This window comes from Cervus canadensis, chromosome 13 (assembly GCF_019320065.1).
Source record: "Cervus canadensis isolate Bull #8, Minnesota chromosome 13, ASM1932006v1, whole genome shotgun sequence".
Taxonomy (NCBI): domain Eukaryota; kingdom Metazoa; phylum Chordata; class Mammalia; order Artiodactyla; family Cervidae; genus Cervus; species Cervus canadensis.
In genome coordinates this window covers 41681530-41704328 of record NC_057398.1, presented here as the reverse complement: position 1 = coordinate 41704328, position 22799 = coordinate 41681530, and the positions used below count along the sequence as shown (strand labels likewise).

The 22799-nt window shown below is 34.6% G+C and overlaps 1 protein-coding gene across 1 annotated transcript in view; it reads right to left on the bottom strand.

The window, feature by feature from the left end:
• The window catches only part of KIFAP3 (kinesin associated protein 3), a 155873-nt gene that overhangs the window by 93751 nt on the left and 39323 nt on the right, over positions 1–22799 (bottom strand). Inside the window, exons 8-10 of the mRNA XM_043484947.1 lie at positions 21880–21978; positions 16115–16293; positions 8976–9138 (exon numbers count right to left, since the gene is read on the bottom strand). Coding sequence (XP_043340882.1) covers positions 8976–9138; positions 16115–16293; positions 21880–21978 — 441 coding nt within the window. The remainder of the gene's footprint in view (positions 1–8975; positions 9139–16114; positions 16294–21879; positions 21979–22799) is intronic.

Here is a 22799-nt window from a genome sequence, read left to right as displayed (position 1 = left end):
GATATTTGAAAGGCACTGCTCTAGATGAATTATTTCTTATGTCTTTAAAATCTGTGCTCTCTGTAATGCCAACTTCTATTTATACATAGTAGTAGTGGCCAAAAATCTTGAAAACTCAATTGAGAAGTTTATTTTATTGTATTAGGAGTTAATGATTTAATTTTTCACACATATAACATATACATTAACAAGCGTAAAAATTACCATTCTATTAATCACTTATCAGGAAATCATTTTGTCTACACTACATATAATTTCTTTGAACACAGCAAAGAGCACGATCAAACAAAATGGGTTTTTTTACAGTTAAAAGAAATTTTACAAAGTCCATGCAATAAATGTTACTAGGAAGAGAACCATTTGGGCACTCATTTGGAATTCAGTTTTAACAAAATATAAATTTCAAGTAAGTTTAGTTGTTGGTTTCCAAGATGAAAGGAGATTAGAAATATATCATTAGAGGAAAGGAAAATTGCTGCCATGGAACTGCTGTTGGTACAGAAGAAATGAGAACTGACAGCCAAGGACAAGAGAGGAAAACAGAAAAACTGTATATAAAATTTAAAAATACATGGCATTCTGGGGTCATTTAGCAAGGGGGAATACTTGAGCTGTTAATATTTATAGCCCTGTGTAATAAATTATCTTCAGAATTACAAATTTTAGTCAATGATAACAAAAACAGTAGGGAATACTTTTATACAGCACTTAAGCCCAGGCACTCTGGCTCCAAAGCCCATGGTTTTAACCACTACATTATACTGCTTCTCAATAAAAGTTTAAATTACATTTATGTATTAAAGTAAATTTAAGGAAATATTTAAGAAAAGAATGATGTAATCAAATTTTCAATACAAAAGGATTACATACTCTTGATGGTATAAGCCTGAAAAACAAACATCAATAAAGACCCATTTCAGGATATCAATTATTTGTGTTCTATGTACTTTTACAGTAATTTCACATATAATATTGCTAATATTCACTAATATTTACTGTACTATATCATTTAACCTTCCCTATTATATACCATTATTCTCTACAAACTGGAGATGAGAAAACTGACATATGGGTTAAGTGATTTGTACAATATCACATAGCTAGTAACTGATGAAACTAACACTCAAAGCCATGTAGTCTGGCTCCAGAATTCTGGCTTTTACTCCACGTGCTCCGTGCTACTGTAGTTGCTAGGTACGCTATACATGGTAATATCTGCAATAATGTCACTGGATGTACTTTCAAGAGATTCTGGCAATCCTGGAAACCCAGCTCAAATTCAGGAAAATTTAAAAGTGTCTTTCAGGATCATTAGGCTACTTGCTCACCAGCGTTCCAGTTCTAATCCTTTCAAGCATTTGCCCACCCCCTTAAAGTTCTATATGGCTATGTGATTTGCTTTATCAATGGAAATGTGAACAAAAATGACATTTCACCTCAAAATGGAAGCTTTTAAGTTTGCAATTTTCCATTTTCTCTGTTCTCCCTTCCCTGGTGCCATGGTGACCTGGAGGCTCTGTCAATTTGGGTCCTTGACTGATGCTAACTAACATGGACCACCACTTTCAACTTCCTTATAGTGGATATTAAACATGAGCAAAAAATAAAACTTTTTTCTATTTCAAGTTACTGAGAGCTTAGAGTTTATTAATAATCATAGTCTTGTCCTCCTAACTAATACATTTAATAAATGGGTTGTTTTTCTGGGAAGTGATGGATAAAAGGGCTGTTTTGGGGACTTAATAAAATAGAAACAATTCTAAAATTTACAAAAGCATTCTATTAAAAAAATTCATATTGAATCAGTTACTTGGAATTTGGAACATTTTGTTCCCCATAGGCTTAACTATATAAGCTTATTTAGCCTACAATTTAAATGAAAAAGAATTGAAAATAACAGTGTCATTAAATAATTAAATAAAAAGCATGTGAAACAGTTGTTGGGTATTCCGAACACCTGTAGTTATTTTGAAGCATTTTATAGACTATAAGTTGGAAGGCACTGTTATCTAGTATATTTTAATTTCTCTTTAATATGTACATTTTCTCCCTTTCCTTGATCCTGGAACAACAGAAGATATTCTCTTTCTTTACTACACATGATTGCCATTGCTTCTATGGCTTGTTAGTGGAATGTAAAGGAGGAACTAAAGAAAGTTAACAAGCAAAAAACATGAACATTTGAGAAAAAGAAAAGAAATTGCTTCTACTCAAATTTAATGACTTGTGAATAATGAAAGAGAAAAAAAGCGGAAAAAAAAGAGTATGACTAAATAGGAATGATTTTAGAGCCTATTTAGTAGTTCTCAGATAAATGAAAAGTTTTCATTGAGTTTATAAATAAATATTGTTTCTTCACATGGCAAAAGAGCCAAGCTGTAACCAACTTCCTCTTTGCTTTTAATAACTATTCAAATCACAATATCTTTTCATATTATTTTTCAACTTATTCTACAAGGAAAATTTTGTGTATATTTTTATGAGGAATGTTTTTTAGCCATATTCTTCTACTTACCCAGAAAGATAAGCCAAGAAGTTACTAAGGCAAGGTAACTGTAAACATCTCAACAGAATTATTTTGCTTTCAATCAGTTTTTACAGCTTAGCCAAAAACAGAGGGGGAAGCTTTTAAGATCATCAATTTCTAGCTATGTAATGTAAGGTTAGAATAATACTAGCTCTTCACTTTTCCTAGCATAGCAAAATCCGATGCCCTAGGAATTAACAATATTTCAAAGAAAATAATGAAGCAACACTTTGAAAGAATGAGTGAAAGGAAGTAAGTTTTCAGTTGCTCTTCCTTTTCATTTTCTTCATTTCTCTACTTCATGACGATTCCAAGAACTTCACTGCTTCTCAGTAACAGTCTAAACTACATGTTTTTTATGTATTTGTTGAATCATATTTCTCTGACTGTTATATCTCATTTGGTGGTGTCCTTTGTCCAGTTTTATTCATCTAATGGACGAGTTTTCCTTTTTTAATCTTGTACCTCTCCTGAACGCTAGACCTTTTTCTATCTGCTCATCAAACATCTTTGTCAAAGATATCTTTAACATGTCTGAAATTAAATCTATCACTGATGCCCTCAAATTACTTCTTTTATACTTCTCTATTTCTGTTCCTAGCAGTAACATTCTAACAGTCATTGAGTGTTTATGAATAGTTAATCATTATCCATATCCAAACAGCAGCCATGTCACATTAAGTTTACCTATGATATGTTTGAGCTATTTCAAATCCTAAAATCTGATGCTGTTTAAATGCTATATTCAATATGCCAGCAGATTTGGAAAACCCAGCAGTGGACACAGGACTGGAAAAGGTCAGCTTTCATTCAATCCCAAAGAAGGGTAATGCCAAAGCATGTTCTAACTACCACACAACTGCACTTATTTCACATATTAGCAAGGCAAAGCTCAAATTCCTTCAAGCCAGGCTCAACAGTATGTGAACAAAGGACTTCCAGATGTACAAGTTGGATTTAGAAAAGGCACAGGAAGCACAGATCAAATTGCCAATACCTGCTGGATCATAGAAAAAGCAAGAGAATTACAGAAAAATATCTACTTCTGTTTCATTGACTACACTAATGCCTTCAACTGTGTGGATCACAACAAACTGTGGAAAATTCTTCAAGAGATAGGAGTACCAGACCACCTTACCTGCCTCCTGAGAAACCTACATGCAGGTCAAGAATATCAGTCAGAAGTGGACATGGAACAACGAACAGGTTCAAAACGGGGAACGGAGAAAGTCAAGACTGTATAGTGTCACCCTGCTTATTTAACTTCTATGCAGAGTTCTATTAACTTCTGTTCAGCGGCTCAGTCATGTCTGACTCTGAGAGCCCATGGACTGCCTCATACCAGGCTTCCCTATCCTTCACCATTTCCTGGAGCTTGCTCAAACTCATGTCAATTGAGTCAGTGATGCCATCCAATTATCTCGTCCTCTGTCGTCCCCTTCTCCTCCTGCCTTCAATCTTTCCTAGCATCAGGGTCTTTTCTAATGAGTCGGCTCTTTGCATCAGGTGGCCAAAGTACTGGAACTTCAGCTTCAGCATCAGTCCTTCTAATGAATATTCAGGGTTGACTTCCTTCAGGATTGACTGGTTTGATCTCCTTGCAGTCCAAGGGACTCTCAAGAGTCTTCTCCAACACCACAGATCAAAAGCATCAATTCTTCAGCATTCAGGCTTTTTTTTATGGTCCAACTCTCCCATCCATACATGACTACTGGGAAAACCATAGCTTTGACTATATGGACCTTTGTTGGCAAAGTAATGTCTCTGTTTTTCAATCCGCTGTCTAGACTTGTCATAGCTTTTCTTCCAAGAAACAAGTGTCTTTTAATTTCGTGGCTGCAGTCACCATCTGCTGTGATTCTAGAGCTAAAGAAAATAGTCTATCACTGTTTCCCCATTTATTTGCCATGAAGTGACGGAAATGGATGCCAAGATCTTTGTTTTTTGAATGATGAGTTTTAAGGTACCTTTTCCATTCTCCTCTTTCACCTCATCACCTTCATTTTCTGCCTTAAGGGTGGTGTCATCTGCACATCTGAGGTTGTTGATACTTCTCAATTGTCTTGATTCCAGCTTGTGCTTCATCCAGCCTGGCATTTTGTAACATGTACTCTACATATTGAAAAAGCTGGTTTAAAGCTCAACATTCAAAAAACTAAGATCTCGGCATCAAGTCCCAACACTTCATGGCAAATAGATGGGGAAACAATGGAAACAGTGACAGAGTTTTTCTCGGGCTCCAAAATCACTGCAGATGGTGACTGCAGCCATGAAATTATAAGATGCTTACTCCTTGGAAGAAAAAGTATGACAAACCTTGACAGCATATTAAGAAACAGAGATATTACTTTGCTAACAAAGATCTTTATAGTCAAAGCTATGGTTTTTCCAATAGTCATGTGTGGATGTGATAGTCGAACCATAAAGAAGGTTGAGCGCCAAAGAACTGATGCTTTTGAAGAAGACTCCTGAGAATCCCTTGGACTGCAAGGAAATCAAACCAGTCAATCCTAAAGGAAGTCAACCCTGAATATTCATTGGAAGGACTGATGCTGAAGTTCCAATATTTTGGCCACCTGTTGTGAAGAGCCAATTCATTAGAAAAGACCCTGATGCTGGGAAAGATTGAAGGCAGGAGGAGAAGGGGACGACAGAGGAGGAGATAATTGGATGGCGTCACTGACTCAGTGGACATGAGTGAGCAAGCTCCAGGAGATGGTGAAGGATAGGGAAACCTGGTGTGCTGCAGTCCAGGGGGGTTGCAAAGAGTAGGACGTGACTGAGTGATTGAATGATAAACAATGACGCTATGTCTCTTTACCTTTTCCTTTTGCCTCATACCTGACATATCACCTCTTCCCTAATTGAGGCTTTCCTCACTTGTCCTGCTACCACAACAGGCTATTGTTCTCATCTTTAGACTCTAGTTTTTGTGTATCTAATAGAATGATGCCAGATTATTTTCCCTAGAGCAATACTCTGATTATGACCCAACTAGCTCAAAATCCTGTAATTATTACTATCATCAACTATATTAAGTATAACTCTTAGCACAGCCTTAAGCTTCATACCACCACATAAATGTATATGAACCCATGTTTTCAAACTTATCTCCCACTATATACTGAGTTATTGTTTCTCATATTTATCTGGCACCATCTATGCCTTAGGTAATACTGACCACTTTATCTGAAATTCTTTCTACAGCCTCCATTCTTCCTTCCTTTGTAAATATCATCTTGTTAAAGAGATAAGTCTATCAATATCTGTCTCAAATGGCACTTTGTAATGAAGTAACAATATGGACGCATTCTTTCTTTTAAATTTCAAAATGTCTATAAATTGAAAAATATTTTCTACAGTGTTTAGCATTATGCTCTGCCCTAGTAGATTAGCAACATTTTAATGACTTAAACTGAATAAACATGCATATGACAGGGAAGTAAAAATAATCTACCCTGTTTGTTAACAATGATTTAATATCTGTAAGAAGGAAACTTGTGCTTACAGAAAGGTAAGTCAGCAACACTTACAGAATGTCCACTTTATATTAAATGATAACAATGATGATGTTGGTAATAAAATGATTATAGCTAATATTTATTAAGAAAATATTATGTGTCAGGTACCATTCTAAGCACCTTGCATGCAATAGCTCATTTAATCTTCAAAATAAGTTTAAATTGGTTATAATTATTATCCTCATTTTAGAGATGAGGAAACCAAATCAGAGTTTGGGTAACCTGCCCAATGTAATATTCTTAAAAAGTAAAAAAAGTAACAATTCTAATAAGACAGTCTGACTCCAGAAATGAGCTCCAGGAGAGATTAAAGAAATATTTTTTGTATTGAATATCTTATATAGGCCAAAATTTACTACTTGTTAATAAAATATGCAGGAGGAGAAGGGGACGACAGAGGATGAGATGGCTGGATGGTGTCACAGACTCGATAGGCATGAGTTTGAGTGAACTCCGGGAGTTTGTGATGGACAGGGAGGCCTGGCGTGCTGCGATTCATGGGGTCACAAAGAGTCGTACATGACTGAGTGACTGAACTGAACTGAACTGAATAAAATATGAAATGAGAATCCTATGAGTAATTTCCCAAAAATCTCATTTAAATCATTTTTTTCCTAGAAGTAAGTTGACTTGATACTGAACAAGCCAAACAGACAATGAATTATCTCAGGACAAGGACTGTAATTTATTCATCTTCATACATTAAGAATCTAACCTGATATTTGATACATAATTCTGCTGAATTTATGATAAAAAAGGATCATATAAATTAAATTTGAGTCCCACCCATTTTACTTTTAAAGTTTTGCTGTAAAAAAAAAAAAAAAAAAAGTTTTGCTGTTTCCTCACTAAATAGTAGTATTGCTTTGGTTCCCCATAAGCAGTTTCTGAAAATGCTCTTCAATAAGAGTTTCTTCTAAAATGCATAATCAAAGCTCTGTGCAATATTTGTGGAATGGCCAATGGATCAAATGTTCTTTGACTAACAGACTAAAAGTTTTCCTTTTCTGAGAAAAAGAAAGTAAGAAATAAATTTCCTTAAAACTTTTTTTTCAAAGGGACTTGGAGAACTGAGATTTTAAATTATAGAGTTCCCTATCTACTTAATCATAGTCGACTTAATATAATTATACACAGTAGCTTATTATAGTAGATAATAAATCCAACTTTGGCAGCAGATATACCTGAGTTTGAATTTGGGCTTTGTCTTTTATCCACTGTAAATGGAAATAAATGTATATAAATGGATATAAATGTAAATCCTCAGATGAGGGTTCCACAAGATAATGTATAAAGCACAAAGCAAAATAGCTGGCAAAATACACATTCAATAAATTTTACTTCAAGTGTTGTAAAAAAATAATGATGAAGCCAATGAGAAAGTAGATTCACAGATTTTAGACAACTAAGAATAAACTTAATTTTAAATCATTCCATCTATTCCACTACTTTAAAATATTTGAATATATGGAGAAAGCTACAAATGAAACTGCAGTGCTAAACAAAGAAACGGTTATAAAAGCTGAGAAAAATTTGCTTTCTAGTTAAGAAGGGCAGTGGCATTCCAGGTGGAGGAAAAAGGCAGGTGGACAGGCACTTGGGCATAAGAGAACTTTTGAGAGAATGGTAAGGAGATCAGTATGGACAAGGTATAAAGCATATGCTGGGGAGGAGCAGGTGCCTATAAAGACAGACACTTAATAGACCAAAAAGGGTTTTTAAATACTCTGCTAAGAAGCATTATGTACTAAGAGGCATTATGTATAAGAAGCATTATGGCTGAGCACAAAAGCATTAACTCTTGAATCCACCTTTGCTATACAGGTATCTTGCTAAAAGCTAAAAGAAAATGATGTATAAATGGAATCCTCTAATATAATATTTTCTAACTAACACTATATAAAAATGATCTTTTCTACTTAATGACAAAAAGGCTCCATAAAGGCTTGTGTATTGGTAATGAGTATTTTAAAGGTATGGCAAAATATAAGAACTCAAAGAGTATCTACTTCAAAAAAAATGCTGAAGAGAGGGTAATTTTTCCTTCTTGCTCCCATGGTAGTATATTTTCACTTTGGCTCCACTTTCACAGGGGTAAATGAAGTCAAACAGCTAAAAGTTTCTATTTCATTTCATTCTATACCACCATGGAAATCCTAGCACAGGTCATTTTTCATTCATTCTTAATAATTAAGTACCTAATCAAGGAACATACACAGAACAATTTTCTCGGCAGATTTTTCAAGACAGACTTAAATTTTCCAGTGATGTTGGAAATTCCAAGCAGCACTATCAATTTTTAAAAAGCACTGTTTATAATAGCCAGGACATGGAAGCAACCTAGATGCCCATCAGCAGATGAATGGATAAGGAAGCTGTGGTACATATACACCATGGAATATTACTCAGCCGTTAAAAAGAATTCATTTGAACCAGTCCTAATGAGATGGATGAAACTGGAGCCCCTTATACAGAGTGAAGTAAGCCAGAAAGATAAAGAACATTACAGCATACTAACACATATATATGGAATTTAGAAAGATGGTAACGATAACCTTATATGCAAAACAGAAAAAGAGACACAGAAATACAGAACAGACTTTTGAACTCTGTGGGAGAATGTGAGGGTGGGATATTTCAAAAGAACAGCGTGTATACTATCTATGGTGAAACAGATCACCAGCCCAGGTGGGATGCATGAGACAAGTGCTCAGGCCTGGTGCACTGGGAAGACCCAGAGGGATTGGGTGGAGAGGGAGGTGGGAGGGGGGATCGGGATGGGGAATATGTGTAAATCTATGGCTGATTCATATCAATGTATGACAAAACCCACTGAAATGTTGTGAAGTAATTAGCCTCCAACTAATAAAAAAATTAAAAAAAAAAAAAGAAAAGAAAAATAAAATAAAATAAAATAAAAAGCATACCTAAGAGCGCAGTGAGTTTGGGAAGCAGTCCAACTTGTACCATCTTATTCCTCAGTCCTGTGTCAAAGGACAGGTTTAGTAGAAGTCGGAGGGTGATATTTAGCAGATCTTCATGCTCACAAGGTATCATTTTTACCAGTTTTTCAACAATATCCATTTCCACCTATAGAAAATAATAATACAAATGCAGTCAGTCTCTATTATACAATAAGACAAAAAAGATTACAAAGAATTATCTCTTCATTGTTTTCACCCTTGTGAATATGTATAAGTAATATGGGTTTATTTCTCTCATTTTAATCTGTAAACTTCTCTGAAACCAAACTTTTGAGGAGAAAATACATATTTCCAGTTCATCCCTTCCTTCTCTTATTTCATAGCATCAACTGGAAGACAAATTACTCTGGGTTCTTGAAAGCACATTATGAACTCCACCTATTAAGTGCCAGAACCTGTCCTAGATTAAACAAGATTCTGTCTTGGCTTTTAAAGATTCCAGTCTAAAAACAGAGCAGAGAAATGAAACAAATAATTAAAATGCAATGTGATAAATGTGGAATGCACCAAGTACTCTAGAAACAATGTGGAAGGAACTACAAGCTACCTAGAAAAGACTAAACTTGAAAACAAGGTTTAAACAATGTATAATAATTTGCTCTCTGGTAAATACACTGATAGGGTTTCCCCAGTAGCTCTGTGATAAAGAACCTGACTGCCAAGCAGGAGATGCGAGTTTGATCCCTGGGTCAGGGAGATCCCCTGGAGAAGGAAACGGCAACCCACTCCATATTCTTGCCTGGTAAATCTGATGGACAGAGGAGCCTAGTGGGGTTACAGTCCCTGGGGTCGCAAAAGAGTTGGACAGGACTTAGCGGCAAACAGCAATAACAAAGACAATGATAATCTGTGTATCTGTGTGCTGAGTTGTTTTCTACTCTTTATGACCCCATGGACTGCAGCCCACCAGGCTCCAATACTTTGGCCACCTGATGCGAAGAGCTGACTCACTTGAAAAGACCCTGATGCTGGGAAAGATTGAAGGCAAGAGGAGAAGGGGATGACAGAGGATGAGATGGTTGGATGGCATCACTGACTCAATAGACATGAGTTTGAGTAAACTCCAGGAGTTGGTGATGGACAGGGAGGCCTGGCATGCTGCAGTCCATGGTGTTGCAAAGAGTTGGACATGATTGAGCGACTGAAGTGAACTGAAAGCATCTATTTATACCATCCTTTCCACATCTCTAGTGCAATTTTCAATGACCTCATAAAAATCACATTGATAACTGAGGCCTCAATATAATTTTTTCCTTTCATTCTAAGCCAAGGAGTAAACAATTATTTTTAATGGTAAACTGACAATCCAACAACAATTTTTCCTTCAGACGTGTATCTATATTCCATGGACACACTGCAATCATATCCTAGAGCTCTGCATGAAGAAGTACAAGTTCGTCTCCAAAGACTCTCTAACTTTGGTTCTCCCTTTCTCCCAGCTTAATCTTCCAAACAGGCTGTGGGATTCAGTCGTTAACGTTACACAATAATTCCCACTTAGGCCAGTGACAAGTATTTGTCATGTTATACAGAATTGTAATTCTATTACTAGCTTCTATGATTATAGTGAATAACTTCTTTTTCAGTTTATTTATTCATTCAACAAATGTTTCTTAACTGAGAAGGCATGTGGTTTTTACTCTAACTGTAAGAAAAACCCAAATACAAAATCACAACTTATTTTTTTTTACATAATTTAACTAATTTAAATTTTATTTTTTTCCCATTTATTTTTATTAGTTGGAGGCTAATTACTTTACAATATTGTAGTGATTTTTGCCATACATTGACATGAATCAGCCATGGATTTACATGTGTTCCCCTTCCCAATCCCCCCTCCCGCCTCCCTCCAAAATCACAACTTAAAAAATAAAACAGCATCAGAGGTAAGGTTGCAGGGAAATCAATTGGTCTGAAATATAAGGAAAATGGGCATACCCAAGGAGATAAGGGTCATGAGCACTGGTTTATCTGGAGCAGAGCGCTGAAGAAAAAGAGGGCTACCACAGAATTCAGTAGGAACACTGAACAAAAACTTTTAAACAAATAGCTTAGCTAAATGGCAAATGTGAAGCAGCCTGAGACTACAGAACTCTGAAGCTATAGATGCTCAGGGAGTTTGCAACCACTTGCAAACTCTTTTCCAAGGACCTTATTAGACGGTCACAAGAAATACTAGGGATAGGACAGAAGATGGTAGAAAACTTCCACACAGAGGCATGGGCCTAAGAAAGAGGCATTACTGTTAATGAGGAAAACGCACAAAATCTTGTTCAGATCTTTTTTCTCCTATTTCTCCTAAAAGACAAAAGACTTAAGATTCAGGGAAATATGGCAAATCCTGTCACATCTGAAGCACTGGTGAAGACCCACTGCAGCAAGGGGAAGGAAACAGAAAAAATATCCTGAGGAAAGAAGTTGACAGTATGACTTAGGAAGCCCCACTGCTGAAAATCATGGACACAGGACAAGCCTAAAACTAGCCTGAAACTAAATTAGAACAATGGAAAAAGTTTCTTCTCTCCTCCTCCCCGCTCCTGGCACAAATTAACAAAGCCAAGTGACAAACAACAGCAGTGTATTACTGGAGGGGAGTTAAAATGAGGAGAAAGATTCTCTTTGAGGTACAGGCATACTGCAAAAGCCTGAGTAGAGGGTGGAACATGAACACCTGAGAAAAATCCTCTGGCAATCAATATTCCACCAAAGACAAAATAATGCTAGATGAATTTGAAGCTGATGATGCCTGGAGGGTAACCAAACAGTTAAACTGCTGACAAAAATGACTTAAGTCCCAACATTAAAAACCTAAAAAAGGTCTGACCATTTCCATATATAAATATCATTTATCTCACTCTACTAATCTACACATAGTATCCAGCTTTCAACAACAAAAAAATTATGATACACAAAACAGCAAGAAAAAAACCCACTGATAAGATAATGCCATCAACAGAACCAGATTCAGATATGACTTGTATGATTACTAGACAGATAATTTAAAATAACTATGATTAACATGTTAAAGACCCTACTGGAAAAGATGAAAACCACAGGTAAATGGACAGAGTACCTCACCAAATTTAGCAATGTCTCAAGACATAAGAAGGTCAATATACAAATTATGTATCTATATTCTATCATTCAACAGTCAGGAAACTGATACTTTCTTTTTTAGCAACTATCGTTACAATGGTAAAACACTTAGGTATAGATCTAACAAAATATGGGCAAAATATGTATGCTTAAAACTACAAAATCATGAAAGAAATCAAGAAAGACCTAAAAAAATGGAGAGTTATACCTTGTTCATGGATTGGGAACTTCAATATGGTTAACACACTGTATCCTGCCAAGAGAGTCAATTCAATCTCAATCAAGAGTCCAAGATATTTTGTTTTCTTTAACAAAACGGACTACTTGATTCTAAGTATATATGGAAAGATAAAGAATTTGAAGTAGCCAGAACAATTCTGAAAAACAGCAACAACTTTTGAGGCTCACTCTACCTGATTTCAAGACTTATTACAAAAGTTACAGTAATCAAGACAAACATGCATCAGCAAAAGCATAGAAGCAGATTAATGGAACAGAAAAGAATCTAAAAATAAAATCACACTTACATAGGACAACTGATTTTCAACAACAGTACAAAGGCATTTCAATAAGGTACAAAGGCAATTTAGTGGACAACAGACAGTCTCTTCAACAAATGGTGCAAGGACAATTAGAAATCTATATTCAAAACATGGCTATTGATATATATGTAAAATTATATCATATGTAAAATTAACTTAATATGTAAAGTTAATTAATCATATGTAAGCACCATATGTAAAATTAACTAAAAATGCATGGATCACAGACTAAAACAAAAGCAAAACCATCACCACCACAAACTCTACAAAACTTTTTGAAGAAAATCTCCATGACCTTAAGTTAAGCAAAGATTTCTTAGATACAACACCAAAATATAATCCATTGAAGTTTTTTTATATATTGGATTTCCTAACAATTAAAACCTTTGCTCCTCACAGGAAAATAAAAACATGAACCATAGAAAGGGAGTAAATACTTCTAAAACATAACTGATAAAACTTATATTCAAAGTACAAAAACACGGCTCAAAAATTAATAAGATATGCAATCCAAGGAATATATATCCCCTCTGTTCTTAAATTTATATTCTAGAATGACTTAGTCCCTTTTAAGCACATTGTATTTATACTAAAAAATTAAAACTGAATTTAAATCATTAATTGAAAGATTTTTTATGCAAACTAAATTTCCTTTAAAATACATAACCCCAAAAAGCAAGGTCAGTATTAGTTCATTTCAACAGTAAAATGAACACTTTATTTAAATAAATAATACAATGTCAGAAACAGATCAGTTATCCCTCCCCTCCATTCTTTTTAAATAAAATTACCACAGGCTTCATCTGTTAATTATTATACTAAGTAATATTTTTCTTTCAAAAAAGCCACAATACACACTGGTTGTTATAGCAAACTTAATAAAGTAACTTGGACAGTTTTTTTTTTTAATTAATTAGTATTTCCATTGCACAAAATGAAATGTAAAACGTGCCAGGTAGCACAATCATATAGTTAAACACTAGACACCATGTTGTTCTTAAATTCATATTCTAGAATGACTTAGTCCCTTTTAAGCATATTGTATTTATGTTAAAAATGAAAACTCAATTTAAATAATTAATTGAAAGGTCTTTTTATGCAAACTAAACACAGTCTTCTAATCATGTTTTTGATTGATAAAGCCCAATCCCCAAAGCTAAATTTAGTAATTTTATCTCAATAATGCCCTCTCAATTTGATGCCTCTAAAATGAAATTTATAGTTAATCAGCACTTTTATTAAAAATTCTATGCAAAGTGACAGCTTATCAAACACTTATGAGCAAATTTATTTCAGCATTTAAGTAATTATTTTTCAGTGTTTCTGAAAGCCAACATTTAAAAATTGCTTATACTTCATCTTGCTAAAAATGTTATTTTAAAAAGTAACATAAAATGAATTTTGTCTTGGAGGCAGACAGGAAGAGTAGAAAGTCAAATCCTGGAGATGTTTCCTTGAGCCAATTATCTAACCTCTCTAACTCTCTGCTACTTCATCTTTATAATTAAGAGTTAATCTACAAATGCAGACATAGATATTAGGTCTAGTTGAGCTCTAAGAATCCTGATTCTATATAATACCCTTAGGAAAAATGAATTCTTTTCCACAATGAAAGATGAAATGCACATCATGTACACTAAAATTCCTGCCAATCAAACTATTCTTATGACTTTGGATGAATTACCTTTTCTGATCCTCAATTTTTCCTCCCCAATAATTTGTGAGATTTGATAAGATAATTTATATTGTATCTTCTGAATCTATGATTTTATCAGAAAATAATTTTTCATTATGTTTCTGAGATAATCTTTTGACAGAATAAATACATAAGAAGAAGAGTATTATCTAAATACAAATAAAAGCAGTGCACAGCAGATACATACTTACAGCAAATCAATTTGAATTGTGCACACTTGTTAAAGGTGAACTTATTTCAAACACATAAATGGAAGAATGTATTTCAACTTACAGCAAGGGGAAACAAATACGTAGCCACACTCTAACTATACTCAGGAGTATATATTAATATATCACCATGTCATATTCTTCTAGAATATAAGATCAATGAAAATAAAGAACATGTTCTTGATTACTTTAAGTAAATTCAGTCCTAAAACAGTATCACACACAGCGATCTTCAATAATCATCAAAACTAATGATGAAAATGATGCATGCTAAATATTTGTGGGTAAAATAAAATTTCATGTATTTCAAGTATCAGAATTCAAGGCATTTAATAAAAGCTAATTAATCAGTCTCAGGTATTCAAAGAGTACACCATGTCATTCAATAAGCATAAGTTATTTCCTAGCTCATTAGATTTTAAAAGAAGGAAAAAAAAAAACCAGGTAGAAATACTATATATTTAGACTACCTGAAGGAGACACAGTCACCTAATGACTTGTAACAGCATATAGTTCTAAAAGTTTCATTCCTAGAAATCTATCCTAAGAAAACAAACAGAATATAGACAAAAAATGCATGTACAAATGTGTCCACTGAAGTCTTATTTATAATAGCTGAAAGTATAAGCAACTTAAGCATCTGAAGGCAAGGTATGGTTATTGTATGATTTCTTTAACATAACATCATTCTTACAAAGACTCTTTAATGACATGGAAAAAAGCAGGTAATTTTTATTCTGTCTTTATTTATTTACTGTTTTGTTGTGCCTTGTGGCATGCGGGATCTTAGGTTTCCCAACCAGGGATAGGTCTGCACCCTTGCAGTAGAAGTGAAGAGTCCCAGCCACTGGACCACCAGAGAATTCCCTATTCCATCTTTACATCTTTCTGTACTACATATACTTTTAAGCTGCAGAAATAATGTATGATCAATTTGTACCATTTATCAAAAATAACTGCATCAAAACAAGATGGCAAATGGGAACCTACTCTAATGATACAAAAAGAAATGAAGACGGTACAAATAAAGAGGGCGTTAACTAATACAATGGCTCTGGTAATAGAATGAAAGGATAGCCTCAAGGGATCTATCAAGCAGAATCAACAGACTGCAGCTACCAACTGGAACAATAAATAAGGAGGAGGTTGGGCTAAACTATATTGCCACACACTAATACCAGAAATGCAGGAGAAAAAAGAACTTAGGGGAAAATAATAAGGCCAGATAACTCTGAATCACAATCTAAAGTTAAAATTACTTTCTATGTATTATGTTTAATATGGAAAGATTCATTCTGTATAATATGGAAAGATCCATTCTGTATAATATATTAGGAAAATATTTTATTCAGAAAAGTTCAATTATCTGGATTATTAACTAATATGAAATATATTTCCTAATGAAGCCACTTAAGTGAATTACTGCTATTGTAATTTTTTTAATTCAGAATTATCTTAATAGGGGGATAATGTGTTTACTTTTTATCAAAATATTCTAATTTGAAAATGGTGAACATGGACTGTTTCAACATAAGTTACCATGTCATTTTTATTCTCCATAAAAATGCTGAGTTTCTTCAAAAATGACACAACTAGAATAAGCAACTCAAAATTGTCCCGATCAAGAGCTTTCACCAGCATGTGAACTATGTTCTTGTTCCTCATCTTCAGCTCTGTACGTGTATCCTCAGCAAGATTCAGAAGCAAATAAAGAGCAACTAGAAAAATAAAATAAATGAGAGTTAAATAACTGGCACATTGAATCAACAATTTAATAAATCATTTCTATTCACTAAAGTGACAGATGTAGTTCTAAGAAGATAATGTTATCTTGAAAATTTTAACTAGCTATTCATTACAAAATTATTAACATTGATATATATGCTATAATAAATACAGCATATATATAATAATATTTTTATGATGCTGAGAAAGACACAATAACCAAAATAAGACAATGATTCCTACATTTTCAAGTTGAAAGTTTCATGGTAATCAAATATCAATTAAAGGTACATATTAGAAAATAATAAAACAGGAAAATAGAGAAAAATAATTTTATACATGTGGAAAACAAGGTAAAATTTCAACACCCAAGGGCTGCTGTGTTAAAAAAATGTACAGTATAGCCAGAGCTGAATTGAACGATGTACACGCTAAGTCGATTCAGTCATGTCCGACTCTTCGACCCTATGGACTGTAGTCCACCAGGCTCCTCTGTCCATGGGATTCTTCAGGCAAGAATACTGGAGTGGGTTGTCATGCCCTCCTCCAGGGAATCTTCCCAACCCAAGGACTGAACTAGCCTCTCTTACATGTCCTGCATTGGCAGGTGGGTTCCTTATCACTACTGCCACCTGGAAAGCCTGAATTTAAGGACCCTAAAACCTATTTTTCATATTCATATGGGTGTTGCCCCAGTAGTATGGAATAATTAGTTTTAGACTAAATGCCGCTCATGTCCAAACTCACAAATCTTAAGAGCAAGATCAAAAAGGATTAAACTGTTACCAAGTAATCTAATTATGCCTCAAAATAAAGCTCACAAATATTTATAGGAATAAAATAACATTTATCACCTACCAATGGAAATTTCACATAGTACCTCCAATCAAAGATTATTAACCATTTAAAAAGAGCAGGAGGGACTTTCCTGATGGTCCAATGGCTAAGATTCCAAGCTCCCAATCCAGGGGGCATCAGTTCAATCCCTGGTGGGGACTTAGATCCTGCATGCCCCAACTATCACATGAGTCACAACTAAGACCCAGCACAGTCAAATTAATTAATTGATTATTTTTTAAAAAGCAAGAAAACACAATCTATAAGGGGAAGAAAAACCATCCAGTTGAAAGTATCCCAGAACTGACACCAAAGTTATAATTATGGAACAGGAATATTAAAAGTCATATAACTGTATTTCAAATGTTCTACAAGTTAAGTAGAGACATGGAAGATATAAAGTTAAATCAAATGTCTAGCAATGAAAACTGCAATGCCTGAGATTTGTATACTAAACTGAATTGATGGTAGTTTAGAGACTGGAGAAGAAAAGATTATTGAAATTAAAGACAAAACTAAAAACTATCTAAAATTAAACACACAAAGGAAAACTACAACAGCAAAAATGTAAAGATATCAGTGAACTATGGAATCAACTTCAAGCGACCTAATATAACTGAATATTCTGGAGCCCTGAATAAATAATAATTGGTAATTTTTAAAATTTGATAAAAAATATAAATCCACATTCCCAGTAAGGTCAGTGAAATCCAAGAATAAGAAACATGAAGAAAGCGACATCAAAGTGAGAGTGAAACTCACTCAGTCGTGTCCAACTCTTTGCAATCCCATGGACTATACGTCCATGGAATTCTCCAGGACAGAATACTGGAAGTGGGTAGCCTTTCCCTTCTCCAGGGGATGTTCCTAACCCAGAGATTGAAGCCAGGTCTCCCACAAAGAATTCAGATTCTTTACCAACTGAGCTATGAGGGAAGCCCAGCTACACCAAAGCACAATATAATTAAACTAGTCAAAACAAAACAACAGCAAAAAGTATGTATGTGAATGCTCAGTTGCTGAGTTGTGTCTGACTCTTTGTGACTTTACAAACTGTAGCCTGCCAGGCTCTTCTGTCTTTGGCATTCTCCAGGCAAGAATCCTGGAATGGGTTACCCTTTCCTTCTCCAGGGGATCTTCCAGGCCCAGGAACTGAACCTACTTCTCTTGCATCTCTTGCATTTGCTGGTGGATTCTTTACCACTGAGTCACTTACATACCTATCAATAATTACTTTAAGTGCAAATGGACTAAAAGCTCCAATCAAGACATGCAGTGGCTGACTGGATATAAAAACAAGACCTATACATATGCTGCCAACAAGATAATAAGTTCAGATCTAAAGCTACAAACTGACTGAAAGTGAGAGGATGGAAAAAGCTATTCCATGCAAATGTTAACAAAAAGAAAAATGGAGGAGCAATACTTATATCAGATAAATATACTTTAACCCAAAGACTATAACTAGAAACAAAGGAGGACACGACATAATGATAAAGGGATCACTCCAACAATAAAATACAATTTTAAACACATATGCACATGGAAACACAAAGACTACAAACAGCCAAAACAATCTTGACAAAGAACAAAGTTGGAGATATTCTACTCTGATTCCAAACTATACTAGAAAGTTACAGTAATCAGAACAGTGTGGTACAGTTAAAAAAAAAAAGACACACAGATCAATGGAACAGAATAGAGAGTGCAAGAATAATTGTCAATCTATGACAATGAAGGCAAGAATATACAAGTGCTAAAGACGGCTTTTTCAATAGTGTTAGGGACACTAGACAGCTACATGTAAAAGAATCAAACCGGACTACTTTTTCACACCATATACATAAACTCAAAATGGATTAAAGGCTTAAATATAAGACCTGAAACCATAAAACTTCTACAAGAAAACAGGCAAGATGCTCTATAACATCAACCTTAACAATAATTTTTTGAATATGTCTCTTCAGGCAAGGGAAACAAAACTAAAAACTAACAAATTTGACTACATCAAACTAAAAAGCTTTTTTATACACCATTGGATACTATTAACAAAATGAAAAGGCAGCCTACTGAATGAGGGAAGATATTTGCAAATGACTTATCTGATAAGAGGTTAATATACAAAACATATAAAGAACTCACACAACTAAACATCAAAAAATCAAACTCAATTAAAAAATGGGCAAAGACCATCAGCAGACGAATGGATAAGGAAGCTGTGGTACACATACACCATGGAATATTACTCAGCTGTTAAAAAGAATTCATTTGAATCAGTTCTAATGAGATGGATGAAACTGGAGCCCCTTATACAGAGTGAAGTAAGCCAGAAAGATAAAGAACATTACAGCATACTAACACATATATATGGAATTTAGAAAGATGGTAATGATAACCCTATATGCAAAACAGAAAAAGAGACACAGAAATACAAAACAGACTTTTGAACTCTGTGGGAGAATGTGAGGGTGGGATATTTCAAAAGAACAGCATGTATATTATCTATGGTGAAACAGATCACCAGCCCAGGTTGGATGCATGAGACAAGTGCTCGGGCCTGGTGCACTGGGAAGACCCAGAGGAATCGGGTGGAGAGGGAGGTGGGAGGGGAGATCGGGATGGGGAATACATGTAACTCCATGGCTGATTCATGTCAATGTATGACAAAACCCACTGAAATGTTGTGAAGTAATTAGCCTCCAACTTATAAAAAAAAAAAGAGAAACCTAAAAAAAAAAAAAAAAAATGGGCGAAGAATCTAAATAGAAATTTTTCCAAAGAAGACATACAGATGGCCAACAGACACATGAAAAAAGCTCAACATCACTAATCATCAAGCAAATGAAATCAATACTACACTGAGATAACACCTCACACCTGTCAGAATGGCTATTATCAAAAAGACAACAGATAAATGCTGGCAAGATGTGGACAAAAGTGAACCCTTGGCGTACTATTGAAACGAATATAAATTGGGTTCAGTCACTCTGGAAAACAGTATGGTGTTTATCAAAAAGTTAAAAATAGACCTACAATATGATCCAGCAATCCTACTTCTGGGTGTACATCCAAAGGAAATAAAATCATGATCTCAAAGAGAGATTTGCACTCCCATGTTCACTCCAGCATTATTCATAACAGTTGAAATGTGGAAGCGACTCTAGTGTCTATAGATAGATGAATGGATAGAGTAGATATGAAATACACATTTATATAAAATATAACATATATTCCATAAAGAAATCCGAGCACCAGAGAATTGATGCTTTTGAATTGTGCTGTTGGAGAAGACTTTTGAGAGTTCCCTGGACTGCAAGGAGTTCAAACCAGTCAATCCTAAAGGAAATCAGTCCTGAATATTCATTGGAAGGACTGATGCTGAAGCTGAAACTCCAACACTTTGGCCACCTGATGCAAAGAGCTGACTCATTGGAAAAGACCCTGATGCTGGGAAAGATTGAAGGCAGGAGGAGAACGGGATGACAGAGGATGAGATGGCTGGATGGCACCATCGACTTGATGAACATGAGTCTGAGCAAGCTCAGCGAGTTGGTGATGGACAGGGAAGCCTGGCGTGCTGGAGTCCATGGAGTCGCAAGAGTCAGACACGATTGAGCAATTGAACTGAACTGATAATACATATGAAATATATACTGTATATTACATATGTTATATGTAACATATATATACAGAATAGGATATTATTTGTTAATAAAAAGGGATGATATTCTGATTATTTGAGTCAACAAAGATGGATCTTGAGGGCATCGTGCTAAGTGAAATATGTCAGACAGAGGAAGACAAACACTGTAGGTTCTCACTTATATGCTTTTATGTGGAATGTAAAAACTCTGACTTCACAAAAATAAATAGATGGTTACCAGAAGCTGTATTGTGGAGGAAATGGGGAGATGGTATTCAAAGAATACAAACTTTCAATTATAAGATGAATAAGTTCTGGGATCTAATATATAGCATGGTGACCACAGGTAAAGATACTGTATTGTATACCTGAATGGTGCTATGACAGTAGATGTTAACTGTTCTCACCATAATAACAACAGAATGGTAATTATGTGAGATGAAGGATTTGTTAAGTAATCTTATTGTGGTGAACATTTTGCTATATATATGTGTATCAAATCATTACACTGTATACCTTCAACTTATACAATGTTTGTTATATGTCAATTATATCTCAATAAAAGCTGGGTGAAAAATCAATAGTCAGCTACAAAGCAGTAATTTCTTATAAATGATACAAGATTTTGCATCTTATCAATGGCTGAGAAATCATATTATTAAACTGTTAAATCTGTCAACAAACCCTAGAAAGAGGAGACTATTTTTTTTTACTAAAGAGATATATCTTGAAAAGTTTTACATCAGTTTCCTAGGAAAGCAACAAAATTGTCACCATATAAGAAACATATGGTAGGGTTTGAGAGACAAGATTCTTATTACTGAAAAGGTCACACAATGGATTAAAAAATCCTTTCTGATCAAAACAATTTCAAGAATGTAATTTATACATTTAAGAACTGGATGGGACCTTTTGGTGGAAAGATAGTGGAGTGAAATTTAAAGCATTAATATCAATGCTAAAGACAAGATTTTATAACACATTAAGATTCATAGAATTTTCAATTATTCTGACATTAGCTTTATTCATCTAACAAACATAAACAAACTAAATGTACAGTAAGCACTCTGCTGCATTCTCATTGCTTAGGTATTCATACCTCGTAACAGCTGTTCCTGTTTTACCACAAGCCCCTGGTATTTTTTAAATGTTTTTTCATAATCTTTTCTCAAGGTTTGGTTTTCAGGGTCTTCATCAAGTAAACAAGTTAAGGATCATCCATATCCAATGAAGCAAAGAAAACCTACTGAAAAACACTATGAAAAACTATTAAATTTTATGTGCAATTTTATCTAGTTATTTTCTGCAACCATGAGTTTAATTAAAATATTCTACTCTGCACAATAATTGTGTTAGACTAGAACTTCTTAACCTAGGGTTCAAGGATGTGCTTGCAGACCTTGGGTGACCACATGTTTAGGTTTCACCAAATACATAAATCCTCAAAAACTGTATGCATTTTATAAATGTGCACAAGTCTCCAACTTTCACCAGATTAAAAAGTGGGTCTATGAACCAAAAAGGTTACAGCCTTAAAGAAGGGTTCAGTTGATAAGGATAGTGATTTCTACTTCAGACAGATGTCTAGTATATTCAAAGGATGTAGATTAGATCTAAAGCTTGTTAGCACCCTCTTCAGACTACATACAAAAATAAAATATCCCAAAGCGAGAGAAAAACATTTTAAAATTATATGTTATAACCCCAGACAGTCCCCTGCACATCTGCAGAAATAACCAATTACTGCAGTATGACTTCAGGATCCCCAAGCATTCAAAAACATCCCCTTTGTTGAATGCTACTTGCATGACAACACAGTTTCCCCCTCAATTTTTGGAAATTTTAGGTACATTCAGTAAACTTGGGACTCAAGAAATTACCTATGGTCTCTAGGATTATTAAGTTATCCACATGGGTTAAGTCAATACCAATCTAGATGTCAGAAAGTTAGAGCACGCATAGAAAATGTCTAAACCTGTAAAGATCCTAATTAAGAAAAGTCAAATCTGTGTGTGTGGG